The following is an 18216-nucleotide window of genomic DNA, read 5'->3' on the forward strand; positions in this document are numbered from 1 at the left end:
TGTTTTATTTCGTTTTTAATGAATTTCCTATCTCGTTGTATTCTGTTTTCCAATATTGTAATACATCGAAGAATGAATTTATTATGTAATTTTGATTATATTATTTAGATATTTATGTTTCTTTTAGTTTTTAAAATGAAATGAGATAGACTCTGGGATGGGCTCTTTATTGCAGAGAGATAGGCTCTGAGATGAACCTATTGACGTGGGAGAAAAAATGGAGATAAGCTCTAAGATGAGCTTCGGAGAAGGGCCTTTATTGCTAATGCCATTAGGGAACCTAAAAATAAAATTATAATAAAGACTAAAAATAGTTTTCTTCCTAAAATGACATCATAGCCTCATAGGAGTAAATCTATTTTAGACCGATCTAGTAGTATTTTAAAGTAGAAAAAGTAGATAATTTGTGTTAGTCCACTTGTCTTTACCCTAACCCCGATACAGGAGAGGTCACCTCTCTTCCTTTGATTCTCCGATTTAGGAAAACCATAATTTTGATTCACCTCAAACCCAACTCTTAACCCCTCTCCTCTCTCTCTCTCTTCTCCGAATTTGTTGTTGATGGGCAACAGCAGTAGCAGAGGCTCCAATCCCCCGCCTCCGCACAATGTATTCGCGCCTTCCACGCCCTATCCCCAGTACCCGCCTTTCTACCCTCATCGAGTGCCGAATGCCGATTTGTCCGGTGCCCGGTATCCGATGCTTCCGCCTCAACCTGCCGTCGAGCATCAGAAGGCCGTCACCATTCGGAACGATGTCAATGTCAAGAAGGAGACGCTCAGACTCGAGCCCGATGAAGCCGATTCTGGAAAGTTCCTCGTCGCCTTCTCGTTCGACGCCACGGTGGAGGGGAGGTGCTAATTCACTCTCTATTTGCTTTTCTTATCAAATTGTTTTCTGCTGACTTTGTTTTTAATCTATTGGATCTTTGATAACAACAGTTGTACCTGTTGATGAATCGAGTGGATATAGCTTGTTACTTTTGATTGATTAAGCTGAATGAATTATGGTTTCTTCTTCAATTAGCTTTGCTGATCAAGATTTTCTTGGTATATGATTTGATTAGAATCTGCTTAAAGCTTACCTTGATTGATAAATTAGCAAGTTGGACCTCATTGCTGTTTCCTAGCTGGTATCTGCCTATCTGGTGATCTTTCAAGTTGGCTAGGTTATTAACTCTAGATTCTTTCTTTGATGGATTGGATTTATGGAGATTAATTCGTCAGTGAAGCCTGACCTGTGATGCTGAACTATGTATGACATTCTTTTGGCTAGAGTTTTGTGATATAAGAGTGCAGTGCCATGATTCTATAATTTTTTTAATGTGTGAATGTGGCGATCAGCGTTTTCTAAAAGTCTCGATGCGTTACATGCCTTTCCCCCATTTGTAGTTTTGTGTCCTTTTCTATTAGTTGGGTTGGACAGCTAATGGTAACTCATAAATAACCATCATCACTTGTGTATTATCTTCCTTTTGTTTGCAGTATGCACCTTAGCAAGTTTGGACTTCATTACTGTTTCCTAGCTGGGTATTTGGTGATCTTTCATGTTAGCTAGATTAACTCTAGATTGTTTCTTTGATTGATTGGATTTATGGAGATTAATTTGTCAATGAAGCCCGCCTGGTGACACTGAACTATGTCTATATCTGACATTGTTTTGGTTTGAGTTTTTATGTAGTCCTCTGGTTCAATAATTTTTTAATATGTGAATGTGGTGATCAGTCTTTTCTAAAAGACTCGACGCATTACATGCTTTTTCCCCATTTGTAGGTTTTACTTGTCCTTTTGAATTGGAGTGGACAGCTAATGGTAACTTATAAATAACCATCATTTGTGTATTATCTTCCTTTTGTATGTATGGACCTTATTTTTGCGTTTCAATACAATTCCTAATTACTGTAACTGTTACTGGACATACAATTCCTAATTACTGCAATTGGACATCTATAGTCACTGAATGGCAATTTCTCGACCTTTGCTTAGCTGAAACTTGTAAAATTTTAGTACTCCACTTTGAATAAAATGTGAATGCTGCTTTACCTTGTTTTGTGGGACAAGTGATTGGTGAAAAGATAGGGAGATAATGTTAGGAAATGATTGAGGGATGGGCGGAGGCCGGAGCCATGTCATCTTCCGTGATCACTAATGTAAATGTAACTACAAAGAGGTAGGAAGATCAAGGTCATTATAATTAACTTTTTCCCCTCCTTGTTTTGTGTTGGGATGGGGAGGAGTAAGCAGAGTGATCTTTTAATTCAATTCTTCATGTTCATTGTTGTTTATATTCAATAATCATGTGCAAGTATTATGATTTATGCCAGTCTCTGCTGCCTCTTTTACTGCATCATGACAAAAATCTGACATGTAATGCAGCTTAACATTAATGTTCTGCGCTAAGGTGGGTGAAGATTGCCACTTGATTCCAATGAAAGAAAGCTTGTATCAGACTATTACTGTGAAGTTTGAAAAAGGTTTGGCGCAGAAGTTTAAACAACCCTCTGGAACTGGGATAGACCTATCAAGTTTTCAAGAGGAAGGACTGCCAAACGACAGTGACTTGGGCGTGTACCCTCTAGCAATTAAGGCAGAGGCCTCATCAGGTGGAGACACGGATAGCAGGTCCACAAACTCCCAGATCACTCTGGCCGTGTTCGAGGACAGAGAAGAAAATAAGGTGAAAGTTGTCAAACAAATATTATGGGTGAATGGCATGAGGTTTGAATTGCAGGAGATATTCGGGATTGGAAATTCACTCGAGCATGAATTCGATGAGAATGATCCTGGAAAAGAATGCGTGGTATGCCTTTCAGAACCGCGAGACACCACTGTCCTTCCATGTCGACATATGGTAACCTCCCTCTCCTTGATTTCAACGAATAAGGCTGGCTACTGTTAGCAACTTTTCGATTAATAAGATTGTGTGATCAATGCAGTGCATGTGCGGGGAGTGTGCGAAAGTTTTGAGGTTTCAAACAAACAGATGTCCAATATGCCGGCAGCCGATTGAGCGCCTTTTGGAGATCAAGGTGAACAATGGGAGTGATGAATGATGAAAATCCAACTTTCACTGCATATAGAATATCCGGTGAACCTCCTCTATTGTTAAGAGAGAGGTCTTGGATTCCATCCTAAATATTCAGTTTGTTCAGTTGGATACCATCGTGATTTTGTCCACATTTTGTAAATTTGATGTGACTTATTTCAGTAAACCTCTATCTTTTGATTTGTTTTAGCACCCTCTGTTTCTAGCTGCTGAATTTGTACAGTGCGTAGCGTCGAAACCACTTTGTTGAGGTGACTTCGTTTTAATGTGAGCAAAGAATATGAGATATGATAAAGTATAAAAGCTTTATCATATACCAGAAAAATGCATTCGTAATTTAAAATTCAAAATTTAGAAAATACAATTCCCAAATATAAATACTTGTAGCATATGAATTCATAGCCACAAGACTAGCAAGAATATATGATTAGCATGTCATCCACTATTCTTCAACTCAAAATTAGTTGACATTACTATTATCACATTTTCGGATCATTATCCATTGAAAGAGACTGGCAGATTTATACTGCCTAAAACCAATGTTAGTCTAACTCAAATAATTTAAAGGGCAAAGAATAAAATAAATTAAAATTGTCGGTTTCATGATTGCACAAAAGTTAAAGAGGCCATTTAAGTGCTGATTACACTTGAGTCAGCACACACGATTTTTTAGTAATAATTAAGTTTGATTTTATTGGTGTTGCTTCCGATCAAGTAATTAGATTTTGAAGACAGAGACTTATTAAATGATCTAATCCATTATTTGAATAAAAAAAAGATATAAACGAGCATGTGATCTAATGTCCTCCATTTATTTGTGCTGAATATATATTTTTCAAAGTATCACGACTAATTATGGTTAGGATAAGATTTATACTAAGATCCAAACTGAAATATTCATCTTGATTATAAATTAGGCTGTTTCAATGTTTAGATCAATTAGGATGAGAGGATAAACTTGAAAAGAGTTTGACATATGTGTGATGATTACCAAAAACATCTGCAACATGATGCTATGATCTTAAATCTTATCCTTTTGTTCGAGCTCTTACCTTATATACTGGTGGCAACGTGTACAAGTACAAGAGGCTTCACCCAGCCCCTCCCAAACTAAAAAACTCATTTAAAAAAAATAATCATTGAATTTTTGACACTTTGTGTGAAATATTCTGTAAAAGTTTTTATCACTATAACGAAATATAATAAAATTATTGTATCGAAACTTCGTGCACGAAATTCATATTGCTCCTATATAGATCTCACATCTACTTCCGTCCGCAAAATAATATGGCCGCACTGTACACCCTCTTAGTAGGATAAAAAAATAGAAAAAGGAACCTAAGAAGGCAGACGCTCTGTAATATGGCCTTTGTAAGTTTCAAAAGACACATTTTGGTCATCACAAACTGGAGCGACGCTTCTACGAGATAATTTCAGCTTATTTCTGTTTTCATGTTCACAACTGACAGAAAGAGGAGTCAATTCCAAATAGGGATTAAGCTACTTCTGATTATTTATTATAATTCAATTGTAGATTATGCACATATCATAAATGTAAATTGTAAATTGTGAATTTGAATTTGGTGGAGCACTAAATTGTTGCAGATTGGTCTGGAGCACGCCTTGTGGACTTGTGGTTCTAATTCAACCTATCACCCCTAATTAAATTAAAGGATAAATTAATAAGAAAAACTATGAAATTTAGATCAATTTTGATTTGTTTCATAATTTTAAAAATCAATAACAAATTGTGAAGTTATTTTTTTTGTTAACGATCGTAAGTAAATTTTTTGTGAAATTATGTGATATGGAAGCAAAAAAAAATCATATTGCAATGAATTAAACAATGATATTTATCCTTAAAAAATGACATTGTTTAGTTGAGAAATATGAACTACATATTACATGTATTGACCAAAAATTTAAAATGAGATAGCTGAGAATAAATTCAAACTTTAATTTTTTTTACTTATGTTTAAAATTAATGAATACACTAAAATTTTGCATATAAACTTTATAATTTGATAATTTACCTTTTATTAAGCCTAACGCTCACAATATTAAAATCCTTCAAAGTAAAAGTACAACATCAATAAATAGCCACCTAATGAATGAGGTGGGAGATTGGTCGAACCAAGTTTATAAAACTATGTATTCCATGTCTTTAAAAAAATAGTCTTTTTTTATTATTTTAATTTATTCCACAAAAATCTACTTTATATTTTTTAAAACATTTTTATGTACTACTCCAACACTACTTCTTTCGTCCACAAAAAATAGACTGGTTTATCATTTTGAGTGTCCACCAAAATTAGATTAAATCTAAAAATAGAAAGTTTTCAACCAATGTTAACTATACACATCATTCTAAATGTGGACTCCACAATCCACTAAAATTTATTCCACTACATTTTCCATCTCTCTCTCTCTTACTCTATCAATTATACATTAAAACTCATATATTCAAACCTTATCTACTTTTAGTGGACGGAGAAAGTATTAATTACACAAAGAATGAAACATCAAAGCAAACACAAAGCCCAAAGGAAAGGGAGCAACAACACTTCAAACGAAAGCAAACAAATCCAAACAACAAATACCTTAGCCTCCGATCCAACTTCTTAGGACGCTCAAGTAATCGGTAGACTTTGTTAGGTTGGTAAAATTCGGACACCAACTTCTAATCCATGATCTAAGGCGCCAGATGAGTCTTTTTTTTTTTCAAGCTCCCAATACGATTCAAATCCTTTAAAATGACTTTATTTCGAATATTCAAATTAACCAAGCAATGACGAAGAACATAGGGCTCCTAAGCATTTTTGTCAAATTTGATAAGAGGAGTGTTCATCCAAGCGATGAAGCATGTCATTGGTTCTCTGGGCATGCAAAATGCGATATTACACCTCTCATAACAATAATACCAAAGGCTACTAGAAACTTTGCAGTATGCTCCAAGGTTGCATATATCATTTTTGATTCCTGGAGTACCAAATATGCGAAGTCTAACTTTGGTGTTGAGTCTTCCCTAGAGGACGAACTAGACATATAGTATTGCTCGTGGTGGGACAACGTTTTTCCAAGCAAGACGTCCTTGTTTTTCCATTCTGTTTGTGTTGTCAAGACGTCGAGTAACCTGCAAAACAAAATTAGATGAAGAGAAAATATTTAACTTAATACCCATTTACACTCTTTCATCCTATCCTCCATTTAAAGATTTATTTCCGGTTCTCATTCTCCCAAATCATGTTTCTTGAATGAGTTTGCTCTTCTGGGTTGACAAACATAGGGAGCCTTGGAAAGATAGTTTAAGGCTACTTTTTATGATATTGAATCATCCATTAACACTTTAATTATTTCTTTTTTATATATATTTAATTAATTTAAATCCCCTCCACGTCCATAAAGTCTATATTCATAGGGGACATAGGGAGGACGATCTTCCACACATATTTCTTCTTTCCTATTAAGTCCAACTGAAACTCTCATTTAGGCTTTTACATTACGAATGTATTTATTTAACTACTACAAATTTTTGTTACACTGTAGTAAGTGGAGTATTACTTAAAATCCAACTAAATGGTTTTGAAATAAAATGATTCCATGTTGGTTTGATTCTATCTCTCTATCGTACAATATTGAATCTCGTCCAAAACTCATTTAATCAGCATCCCACTAGAGCTCGAAACCGATTTGTTTACCAAGTTAATACGTATCTACAACTCAAAATTTAGTTAATCTCTCATACTATATTGTTTCTGCATTTTGATGACCCTTTTAATTAGAACCCAAGAATTCATGATTTATCGACAAAATTGGGGGATTAGGTAGCCAAATTGTAGTGAGGCGGATATAATTAATGGGCTTTGATTCACTAATTAAGCTGTGGTAGTTTGGCGTTGTGCGTCTTCTTTACAACCGCTCTTTTCTAGGAGTATGTTTCACTTCCATTATTTTTCTTTTTCACTTTTTTTCGTATTTCCTTTTTCTATTTACCTAACAATATGTGATTTACGCCTTTATTATTTATTCCGCAATCAGAATTTGTATTGTGTACATCATACAATTCATGCTGTCGTTAGAAAGCACAATGGCCTAAGTAATCATTGGAGATTGACTTTGATTACAATTGCAATTGCATACATCAAACCAAGTTGGATAAGAGTCCGAATTGTATCATCCCAACTTGACATCTAATTGATTTTGATAATCGGCTAACCGATTAATTGTCGAAAATCATTTCTTAATAATTAGTACTACTATTAAGTAAAACTTATATGATAGTCATTGAGAATGACCGAAATTGAATTAAAAAAAAGCAGAAACACTAACTTGACATTAAGGTACTACAATATAACTCATTTGCGTGATATGTGATTATGATGTATTAATTGGATTAAGTATGTAGTATTGATTAAGATAAACCAATGTATATCATGTGGTGGATCACAGCTGACTAACCCTTTAAAAGTGGGCACATATTATAGTACTATAACCTCAAATAATGCTAACTTTGTACTACTGTATTTTTTTATGCCTCCATCCAATGTAGGTGAAATGCATAACCAATTTCATACAAAAAGGCCGTTGACAACTTTATTTATATTATTATAAACTTTACCACTAGGAAAAAATAATCCTTTAATTATTAGTGTGTGGCATTAAAGTGGCAGGAATTAAAACTAGAGATTCCATAGTCCATAGTTTTAATCTAAACAATTATACATTGATGGAGTCTTCCTTCTCCCACAAATTTAATTGTAAATAGATTTGAGGAACAGTTGTAAAAATATTGTATTTATGTGGATAATCTAGGACAAAATGAAGACAGACAAATTTTAATAGAGGCATATAGCTTTCTGTCCAAAAAAAGGAAAGATTATTATTATAGTGAAATCAAAATTAACAGCTTCTGCTGCAGAACTGAGGAACGTTATCGACATGTCGCTTGTCACATATTAAGGTTTCAGTTACTAACACGAATTCTACTAGTGTTAGTTGCATCTCTCTCTCTCTCTCTCTCTCTCTCTCTCTCTCTTTCCTTGTTCTCAGGTAAGTATTTCTTTCTGTTGTATAGTTGGAATAACTTTATTCTCAATCATGGAATCTGCCAAAGAAATGTCTTCAGCCAAAGAAATTGAAGAGGGCTGCTCTAATTTACCACCCCCACAGCCTCTACTCCTAAACCCAAAGGTATCTTTTTTTTTTCTGAAAGAATTCATGTTTTTCTTTATCTGCAAATGTAATCATGGCATTTTTCTGACTTTCTGGTCTGATTTTGCTTGTGTTATTGAATTCCAGTATTGATGCAGTGCAAAGATTGTACTTTCTACCAATTCATCAACTTTAATACTGATTCAACTCATGGAGCTCGTTCAAAAAAAAGTCGAATAACGAGCTTTAGATTCTTGAAAATATTCGCTAAACAAGAATTGAAAAGTAATGTGTATTGATGTATTTTGTGATTGGACTCTGTATGCTATTGATTCTGAAAATTACTTCTCTAAATGTTAGTACAAGAAAATTCGTGAAAGATTAGTGTTGTCTTTCTCTTTGTTATCTTCACATCATTAAAAACTGATTTGAGCTATTTAAAAAGCTTAGGTCTTTATTGGTAATAGGTTGGAGAATGGAGTGAAATAGTAATTGAGGAGGCTGTAATCAGGGAGCAGCTTGAGGACTCTGTGTCTGTGGCAATAAACATGCCCCCTTCTCCAATTCCAACTCCCAAAAGAGTTAACTTCTCGCCCTTACCTAGTCCTAATAGACTCAAGCTTAATGGATCTCCATCTCCTTCAACCAAACCAAAATCCTCCATCAAAAATCTTCTTCCTAGACTCAGCTTCAAATTCCGGAATACAAACTCAGATATTGAAAAGGCTGCTATCATAGCACTGCAAGTTTCCCCTGAGATGCCTTCGACTTCGATTCCTAGGACATTCTCTCTTTCCAAGATTTTCCAACCAAAGATGGATAGGACATCATCTCTACCAACTTCTCCTATTCTCCACTCAAATCCCGAGTCTGCGCATGGAGGATTTACCGGTGTTGCAGCTGTAAGTACTTCTTCTCTTTACAGTTTATTTGTAAAATTATAGGAATACTTGGTCATTTTTCATCTCTAGTCTCAGTTGGCATACCATTACTACCTTGGTGAAGATAGTTCTAGATCATCTGCTATATTGATGCAATCGGATAATTCCATCTGTTGGATGGGAACAATATTCATTAAATTTCGACCTCATTTCTCAATCGATCTTACAGATATAGTAATTATGCAGACAGGCGGGTGCCAGCTACCAATGCACCGTTCACGCTCTGTACCTGTTTTAAACAAAGAGGGAAGTATAAAACAGATGGACTCTTTGGGCAGTGTATATCGTGTGGTGCCTACTACTCCAAGGATTACCGAACAGACTTCTGCAGCATCTCCACCTGTTGGAACAATTGGTGCAGGTACATATATTATTATGTCTAATGATTAAGGAGGGACCTTGGCATAAAATATTATGTTCTCTGCCATACGTTTAAAACTCCAACAACCACATTGTGTAGGACTTAATAACTTGCTCCATCTTAAGCTAATTAACCATCTACTTGTTTTCCCTTTCTAGTTCTAAGTCTTACAACTTCATAGTGTGTTTGCCAGTTGCTCTTAGTCTTTAAATTTGTTTACTTTGGTCTGTGAACTACTTCGTTGAAAGTTAATATGACATTTGGGACGAAAGGTCTAGTCCGTCCATGCTTATTGATCTTACTTTTTCAGACTTGTGTTTCCAAACACATTGACTTGTCTTAGTAATCGTGTTCAGATGAGAAGAATGATTATGCTGAGGACATCCCTCAGGAAGAGGCTGTTTGTAGAATCTGCTTTGTTGAGCTGGGTGAGGGCTCAGACACACTGAAGATGGAATGCAGCTGTAAAGGTGAACTTGCTCTAGCCCACCAGGAATGTGCTATTAAATGGTTTAGCATAAAAGGGAACAAGACTTGTGATATCTGCAAGCAAGAGGTCAAAAATTTATCTGTCACGCTCTTACGCATTCAGACCAATCAAACTCGAGGGTATGGAACTCGACCACCTGAAATAACTCGATACAGGCAAGTATATGAATTCCAAGAGCGAAATAATTAAGAGAACTAACAGTTGCAACCATATATAGGGTGTGGCAGGATGTTCCGGTTCTTGTGATCGTCAGCATGCTTGCATATTTTTGTTTTCTAGAGCAACTTTTGGTGAGTGAAATGAGTATAATTCATTCTTATATGTAGGTTGTGTGTTCTTTACAAATGTAGGTCAAGATTCTACATTTTTTCACACGCAGGTCAAGAAAATGGGATCAAGTGCAATTGCCATATCGTTGCCCTTTTCGTGTATATTAGGTCTCCTCGCATCAATGACCTCGACTACCATGGGTATGCCATTTTACTAGTCAAAATTAAGCAACTTCTCTTTTCAACTCATTCTTCTGTGTTGCTGTCTTTGGGCAGTGAGGAGGAGATATGCTTGGCTGTATGCTACGATTCAGTTTACAATGGTGGTTATTTTCGCGCATATCTTTTACTCATTGGTAAGTACTTCACCTACACAATATGTGTTAGATGACTCTGCTAACTTCCTTTCCTTCATTGACCTTCAAGATGCTAATATAATCTCTCTGTTTTGTTTATACAGCTCCATGTGCAAGCGGTTCTATCTGTTCTGCTTGCGACGTTTGCTGGTTTTGGAGGTGCTATGTGTGGCACTTCCATCCTTTTCGAGATACTCAAGTGGAGAAGAACATGGAGAAATTGGTCGGCTTCCCAACACGATGCTGCTCAAGCTTCGGAGACTAGTGATGCACCCTCAAACAGAGTGGGTGGAAATGGCCAACACAACTGACACACAGTTGCTCTCAAATCTTTGTAAATATTATACCACCTTTGATAATTCACCTTCAAATCTTTGTCAAACAATTGTATAGAATTGGATATCGGGTGTAGACATGATTCAATTTGTTGACCTAAGGAACATGCATATATATCTATAGCAAGTGATCATTTTTGAATATTTCCATTGTGTATTGACAAGATACGCAGTAAAGAAAAGAAAATGGCAAGCTGAGTCATGATGCATAAACTGTGATGAAAAAGAAAATATTCATAACAAATTAGCGTAGTGGCCAATCAAAGAAATGATAACAATTGACCAGCTATATCGTGTGGCAAAATTGGCCATGCAAAATCGACCACCAAATGAAAAAAACAGGAGAGAAACTTCCAAGGGCGCAACTTGAATTATTTTCATGGCTCTCTCCTACTTACAAACTTGGCTGCGCTTTTCTATCTCAACAATATCATAGCTGACTCCAAAAGCCCTCTCTGCCTATACATTGCTCTTCTCAGTTAATCTTACAGCACCTGACTTTTTATCATATGCTTTCTCATTTCAGTTGAAACAAAAAACTGTGCAAATGGCAAAAGCAGCATCATCTTTTCCGGCAAAAGCTTTATGCACAACACAATCTCAATCTTGAATCATTGTCTGCCTCCCTTCCCGGCTATTGCCGCTTTTTCTTTTAAGCTTGTGCTCATGAAAGAATCCGAGTTAGTTGATTGGGTTTCGGCAGAGCCTGGCCTCATCCAGATTTTTATGTGACCCTCACGGCATACTGTTAGGACGGATTCTTGAGTGAATAGCAAACCAGAGAGAGGCTCTGTGTGGACGCGATGAGCTACCAGTGGGGAGAGCTTTGGAACATCTCGCATGCTTGGAGATGGTTGCAAGGTTCCCACAGGGCAGGCGCTGTCCCAGTGAGACGACTGGCTTCCCGTGCTGAAAGTTGGAGACCCACCGGGGGCACGGCGAACTGGCACTACAAGCTCATCCATTTCTAGATCCCATAAGAGCAATTGTGTGTCCTGCAGTAAAGTTGACTTTATTTCAGCACACATCAATCAGTCTATCATATTGGTGTTCACTTTAATTGAAAATGTTAATTTTGGCATACCATATTGCCTAAATTATTATTACAGAATGATAATTCGTTCCATTCTCATTCCATAGACATGATGAAATGCTAGAGTGATTCCCATCACCATTACATTTTTAAATTCATAGCAATCAATAGAATCATTTCATTAAGTGTTCACAGAGCCAGAGGACAGGTGTGGCTACTAAGTCGAGAAAATCTATGAGCTTTCCCTTGGGGTAGGTACATTAAAGTTCCAATATGTGGATGGAATGTCTGTACTGGGCTACAACCTATAAGTCGTTTGGTATTGAATTCCAAAAGGAAACCAAAAATCTAAGACTGGCCAGAAGATAAATTATCACGACTCAGTTTCATAGAACCAAATTTATCGAACAGATAAATATACTGTTTAGATACCTGACCAACAGAACCAAACCGATAGACTATGTTTTCCCCAACACCATCTGAATTTGGAGCAAGCCAATACGAATCAAATGCTACTCCACTAACCTGCCAAAGTTGAGCATGAAATAAAAGAATCATCCACAGCAACATGATAAACTAACAATCTATACTATTTCAGTGCTATTTCGGTAGCATGATGTATTTTTTTCATTGATAAATGAACAAAAATTTAAAGGTCGTGTCACGGTGGACTCGAACCTGACACCTTTGGCATAATGTATTTCTATTCACGTAAGAACACGTTAATGTCCAGTTGCCCAGTATCAAAATCAACAGATATAATGATATTAGTATATTACCCACAGAAACAACTGTACTAAATTCTTGCTAGTAATATCAAGGAATACTTCTCAATCATAACAATTTATTCAATAACATTGAAACTCACCCATGAGTTGTGACCTTCTCCCCATGCTACAATCTTTCGATCCTCCATACTCCAAACTTGCACAAGGTCATCCTCGCCTCCAGTCAAAATGTATTTTCCATCCATGCTGTTGTTTGACTAGACATTAGCTAACTTCATATAACACTGACACCAACTAATTTAATTCTGGAGACTCTGACTTCAATGATAATGATAAAGCAAAATAACACAACTTTGGAACTGAATTAAGTAGCACATCTCCCAACCCAATAATAAAAGACAAGAAAGTAAACACACCTCCAAGCACAACATAAAAGAGCTCCGTAATAACTTTTTCCACCACATATAAGCTGTTCACTTTTATAGTCAAAGACTCGCAAGTAACCTGTAGCCAATAATTGTCATCATCCAAATAAATAGAGATGGAGAAACAGGGGCAACATGAAATGGAAAAGATAACCTAGATACTGAAGGATAATGGAATATGACAATACCATCCCTCCCTACGGTGGCTATATAAGCACCATCAGCTGAGAAGGCAATGCCATTTACTGAACCTTGACATATATGCCACCTAGCAACTGGGTTCTGCAAATAATTGAATGAGATTAGATAAAAGAAAAATAACAATTAAAATGTAACAAAACTGTGGCAAGTCCATGCATAGCAATTGCTTCCAATTCCATGAGATAACTCTCCATTGGTGGTCAAAAAATTTCATTATGAAATAGAGTTTGTTCGTCTAAAGCTATAGTCTTAAATCATAAAGTCAACATGCTAGCAGACTTAAAATCCTCACTGACCCTTTACATAAGTACTATTTCCCATTCCAGTTATTGACGTTTCACTGATCACCTGATGATATGCAACACAACAGCAATACTCTAATCATGAAAACGATGGATATAGAAAAGAGAGTATGCTGCATAAAATATGTATTGATATTTTTTGGTCAATATAGATGTGGATAACCACTGAGGTAGTGCCAGAACTCCTAAAGGTGACAGGCAAAAGATGATAATGTAAACCTGCAGACAATGAAAGAATGACCTTTCATAAAATTCAAATGACATCATAACAGACATACATCAGTGCTTGATGGTTCACTGCTCATGACAAGCATCACAGACCAAATATATGAAACCGAAGCAAAAGACCAATATATGAAGGAAGTTAGAGACCAACTGCCTAGCAGGATAACGAAATTAGGAATTTTATCTATCTACAGTTCACAAACCAAAATTCTAATCTTCCCAATGTAGTTGAGACTTAAAAATCGGGTCAATTTAGCAAAATATTTGGTCCAAAAACCATAAAGTTCAAGACAAATAGCAATAGATCATCCCCCCCCCCCCCCCCCTCCCTCGAGATACTAAATTGTGAACCACCATGCTGAGGAAAGAAGGTAAATACGAAATGAATCTAATAGGAACGAAATGAATAAACAGTTCAAGAATTGAAAAAGGACATAAAAATTGTGAATACCTTACTATAACGGGCATGTGATACAGAAAATTGAGTCTGATCCTTGATTACAGGAAACGAAGGATCACCAGAGCCATCTTTGTTCTAAAAAAGAGATGAGGGCATATCAGTAAAACAACATCAGAATTGCAAATATTCAATTTCATTCCAAATAAAGTCCAAAACTTGCCTTTTCATATGTATACATATTTCCATCTGCATGAGATACCACAAATGAGCCATCTCCATTGGGGATCCACGCAACACAAGTACAGCGACTGTTAAAAGAAAATAAAGTAATTGATGACAACAAATTTACAGATCTGAATTCTGTAGTCAGTAAATAGGGAGTTTTCATGGGCTGATGGGCATCATTAATTTGTTAAGCAAACAAATTAGTTGAACTTGGAACAGACTATACCGCTAACTAATGGTAATATATATTAAGCATTGCAAACAAAAGCCAACCGAACTGGTCTACTATTTACTGATAAGCTTCAATGCCCTTGTCTAATCCTCTTTTCTTATTAGAAATTTAGAATCCTATTTTTCACACATTCCAAGGACTGCAAAGAAAATTTTCATTCACAATGTCAGGTTTGACAAATATGTAGCCTGTACTTTTAGCTGCTTTAAGAACCACCACAGATTACAAGATAACTAAGATCGTGTAATTGGAAACAGAAAAAATGATCGAAGCTATAATCTAAATAAATCAGTAGAACACCATTATATAATTAAGAGAACAAGAAATAACATGAAAGATAAGACACAAGTATACCAATGGCAAAACAAAATGAAAGGAAAGGAAAGGAAAGGAAAGAGAAAAGCCAATTCCTTGCCTATTATTAATAGAACCATCTTTATTATAGTGTTGGGCCCCCACAAGCTTCTTCCCAACGTCTTGTAATTGTTGTCTAAGAGACACAGAATAAACTACAAAAACAAAAACATAACATACTGAATAACAAATGTAAGATATAAATACTAGTTTTAATTAACATTCTGAGAATAAAGGCATACCATCTCCAGAGTTTAAACCAATAAGCAAATCATGCCCATCTTTAGCATCAGGATCATATGCGTGGCAAACAGGATTTGAATTACTAAAATGTATAGACTTTATAGGATCCTATGCAGCACAAAAAACCTCTTGATATCAATTCATTTAGAAATGACTAATGAGAATGAAAGGTTAAGTGCAGAAAACCAGATGTACCTTATCTTGAGAATTTAAGTCGCTCACAAAAATTGCATCCCCGACATTGAACACCAAGTAAGTCCCTTTTCCATCAAAGTTGGGATTACCAACAACATTATTTGAACTTGAAGCCCCTAATGATCCTATTCTGGTACTGCTGCCACCCACAGGCTTGCTTCCACCATTCCCTCCAACAAAACTAAGTGCCCGACTCCCATTACCACCACCTAAGAACCTAGCTGCTGCAGACCTCACACCACTGCTTACACCTAAAGCAGATGATGATTGTGATGGTGCCTGCATTGGCTTTTCCTTGAGATGAGCTAGCGTCACCTGATCAAAAATTAATGAAATCACACTATGATCAATAACAACTTTACAATATCAGTCTTCTCTCCAAAGGAAAAATAACACATTCCCAATGTTTAACTGAATGAAGATTGAAATAGATACCAGATGCTGTAACAATATTTTAATTTTAAGTAGCTTCAGAAAGAAGGCCTGAATCACTGAAAGGCAATTAACAAAACGTTGTATCTTCTTCATATAGTGACCATACCCATAACAGTTACATGAGTCACAAATCTATACGCTGGTTACCACTAGTTATTATCAACACAAAGTCAAATACCTTAGCGGTCAAAAGATATCTATAGCATGTCACAGTACATCTCAAAAACCATAGAAGGTATTGAAAAAACAATTTCCACGCAAAATTCAACTACCTACCCGCACATTGTCAAATAACCTAATGAAAACTTCAACTTTTAACCTCAATCACGGGAAAATCAACAGAACCAGACTGACCAAACCAACACCCAACTCTACGAAATTCACAACATATGTAGCAGAAAACCACAATTAACAAACAATCACAACAAAATCATTGCCGCCCGAACGATGCAAAACTCGAACAAGCCCCTTATACAAGAAATTCAATAAAAAAAAATTGGGGAAAAATAAGCCCTAAAAATTAATTTAGAGAAAATGAAAATTGAGGTACCTGAGTGACTGTTTTACCATGGGCGTAGTGAAGTAGACCGGCGGGATGAGTCTTCTCATACTGGAGCTTATATTTACCTTCTGGCGTCTTGAAATAGGTCTTCAAACCAGGGCCCGGCGCGTTGTTCCCAGACGCCGACGCCGCCGACGAGGACATCATATTGTTACTCGCGCCACTATTGTTCATCGTCTCTATTCTCCTCACCCACTAATAAATCTCAGAATAGCGATGATAAGTCAAAATTTGAACGAGATCATGAACTCGAAAAAGGGTACATCTATTCTTTCCCCTTTTCCTAAGAGTAATTGATTAAAAAATAAAAATAAAAATAAAAGAGAGCTGGGTTTTCTGGGTTGTGCGTATTGTATCGTCTGCCTGTATGTATGTATCAAGGGTTTTTCACCCCTTTTTTCAAATTTCGCTGGCCTCGTTGAGTTGAGAGAGAGAGAGACAGTTTTGAGAGTGTGAGAGAATGAGTTTACCGAAAGGAATGCTCTGAGATTGAGATTTGATATTTTTAATTGTGTATTGACTTTTTTAAGAGTTGGAAACTAGGGAATGCACTTTTCTCTGTGCCATCTAAAACATCTGAATTTTGTAATTTGATAATTGATGAGATGTTGGTAGGCTAGAGTTAGGAGCTTAGACATTCAATAATTAAAACCATGTTTACTTATTCGTGATTTAGTGATAATATAATATCGTTTCACATATAAATTGTGAAATTGTGTTAGATTAGACTAGAATACTTTAATGTATGAGAATTTGGACACTGTAGATCATAGTTTTTGGCCCTTGGAGAATTCAAAAAATTGAGAAACGACAATAAGATGTGGATGATGAAGAAACCATGGATCATGCCGTCCACCGAAATTAAATTAGATGTGAGGTGACTTGGTATCATAGTCAAGCTGGGAATTATTATTGTTTTATTAGTCAAGTAAAATTTATTAACATACTAATTAATATTCACTCTCGTGCAATGTATAGTTAAGACTAATTTAACATGATTTTATCATTATATGAATTTAAAATATAATAAATGAAGTACTTATTAAGAGTTTGTGTAACATAAAAGATATGAATTTACAAGAAACACACACATAAATTACTTATAACACGATTAGAAATCTACTTCTACAAGAAGAACATTCACATGTTATGTATTTAAAAAATCAATATTAAACTTTAATGAGAGTTTAATAGAGTAAAACATAGATAAAGAATGAGATAGGAGAAAAAGTAAATAAAAATATAAAAGAGATTTTTTTTTTATTTTTTGAATGAGACTATTTTTTATGGATATTAAAAAAAATTAGACTATTTTTTATGGATGAATGAGGTATATATTAGTAAAATCTGTTCATAAAAATATATTTGTACATAATAAATATTATAAAAAACTTCTCTACAGAGAATGCTTTACCAATAACCACATTTCAGTTGATGACTTTTTCAGTTTTCACTACTCTAATTTGACGTTTTAACTTAATCAAAGACGCATGGTCAGAGGTAAAATGCACTTCTAATATTAGGAGAATACATAGTGCATTTTATATAATCTGTAACTATACTAATAATAGGAGAATAAATAGTACAAACTATACTTAAATTTATTTGTTATTATTAACTAGATATCTAAGTATGGACATAATTTTTTTCCAAAATTAATAAATTTTATTATAATAGTAGTAATAATAATAATAATAATAATAATAAT

At 35.4% G+C, this 18216-nt stretch overlaps 3 protein-coding genes across 4 annotated transcripts; 2 read left to right on the forward strand and 1 right to left on the reverse strand.

The window, feature by feature from the left end:
- The first annotated feature begins 410 nt into the window (after window positions 1–410).
- On the forward strand, window positions 411–3234 carry LOC125218014 (putative E3 ubiquitin-protein ligase LOG2). The gene is made up of 3 exons (XM_048119605.2): window positions 411–854; window positions 2376–2850; window positions 2936–3234. Exons 1-3 carry the CDS (start codon window positions 562–564, stop codon window positions 3050–3052), a joined length of 885 nt encoding a protein of 294 aa, XP_047975562.1. The 5' UTR covers window positions 411–561; the 3' UTR covers window positions 3053–3234.
- A 4813-nt stretch (window positions 3235–8047) lies between these two features.
- Window positions 8048–11092, forward strand: LOC125219608 (uncharacterized). Of its 2 annotated transcripts, none has more exons than XM_048121630.2 (8): window positions 8048–8235; window positions 8664–9098; window positions 9324–9498; window positions 9855–10107; window positions 10206–10278; window positions 10368–10458; window positions 10534–10613; window positions 10718–11092. In XM_048121630.2, exons 1-8 carry the CDS (start codon window positions 8143–8145, stop codon window positions 10922–10924), a joined length of 1407 nt encoding a protein of 468 aa, XP_047977587.1. In that variant the 5' UTR covers window positions 8048–8142; the 3' UTR covers window positions 10925–11092. The 2 variants fall into 2 exon arrangements, with proteins under 2 accessions (XP_047977587.1, XP_047977586.1); XM_048121629.2 differs by having other exon boundaries at window positions 8050–8235; window positions 9855–10143.
- Window positions 11093–11135: 43 nt separating this feature from the next.
- LOC125219607 (uncharacterized) lies at window positions 11136–16994 on the reverse strand. The gene is made up of 11 exons (XM_048121628.2): window positions 16497–16994; window positions 15512–15826; window positions 15316–15424; window positions 15135–15228; window positions 14483–14570; window positions 14314–14397; window positions 13323–13416; window positions 13126–13213; window positions 12850–12955; window positions 12414–12506; window positions 11136–11943 (listed from the first exon to the last, which is right to left on the reverse strand). Exons 1-11 carry the CDS (start codon window positions 16680–16682, stop codon window positions 11560–11562), a joined length of 1641 nt encoding a protein of 546 aa, XP_047977585.1. The 5' UTR covers window positions 16683–16994; the 3' UTR covers window positions 11136–11559.
- Window positions 16995–18216: the final 1222 nt, after the last annotated feature.

The sequence above is a fragment of the Salvia hispanica genome, chromosome 1 (genome assembly GCF_029641045.1).
Source record: "Salvia hispanica isolate PSC_SH4W2 chromosome 1, Shi_PSC_v1, whole genome shotgun sequence".
In the NCBI taxonomy this organism is placed as follows: Eukaryota; Viridiplantae; Streptophyta; class Magnoliopsida; order Lamiales; family Lamiaceae; genus Salvia; species Salvia hispanica.

What these genes read in the sequence shown, in the direction of transcription:
- LOC125218014 (XM_048119605.2), top strand. Translation starts at nt 562, where the DNA reads ATGGGCAACAGCAGTAGCAGAGGCTCCAATCCCCCGCCTCCGCACAAT. An exon ending in GACGCCACGGTGGAGGGGAG is followed by an intron (nt 855 to 2,375) that starts GTGCTAATTCAC and finishes CATGTAATGCAG; the next exon opens with CTTAACATTAATGTTCTGCG. An exon ending in TCCTTCCATGTCGACATATG is followed by an intron (nt 2,851 to 2,935) that starts GTAACCTCCCTC and finishes TGATCAATGCAG; the next exon opens with TGCATGTGCGGGGAGTGTGC.
- LOC125219608 (XM_048121629.2), top strand. Translation starts at nt 8,143, where the DNA reads ATGGAATCTGCCAAAGAAATGTCTTCAGCCAAAGAAATTGAAGAGGGC. An exon ending in CCTGAAATAACTCGATACAG is followed by an intron (nt 10,144 to 10,205) that starts GCAAGTATATGA and finishes AACCATATATAG; the next exon opens with GGTGTGGCAGGATGTTCCGG. An exon ending in AATGACCTCGACTACCATGG is followed by an intron (nt 10,459 to 10,533) that starts GTATGCCATTTT and finishes GTCTTTGGGCAG; the next exon opens with TGAGGAGGAGATATGCTTGG.
- LOC125219607 (XM_048121628.2), bottom strand. Translation starts at nt 16,682, where the DNA reads ATGAACAATAGTGGCGCGAGTAACAATATGATGTCCTCGTCGGCGGCG. An exon ending in ACTTAAATTCTCAAGATAAG is followed by an intron (nt 15,425 to 15,511) that starts GTACATCTGGTT and finishes TGTGCTGCATAG; the next exon opens with GATCCTATAAAGTCTATACA. An exon ending in CTTTTATGTTGTGCTTGGAG is followed by an intron (nt 12,956 to 13,125) that starts GTGTGTTTACTT and finishes GTCAAACAACAG; the next exon opens with CATGGATGGAAAATACATTT.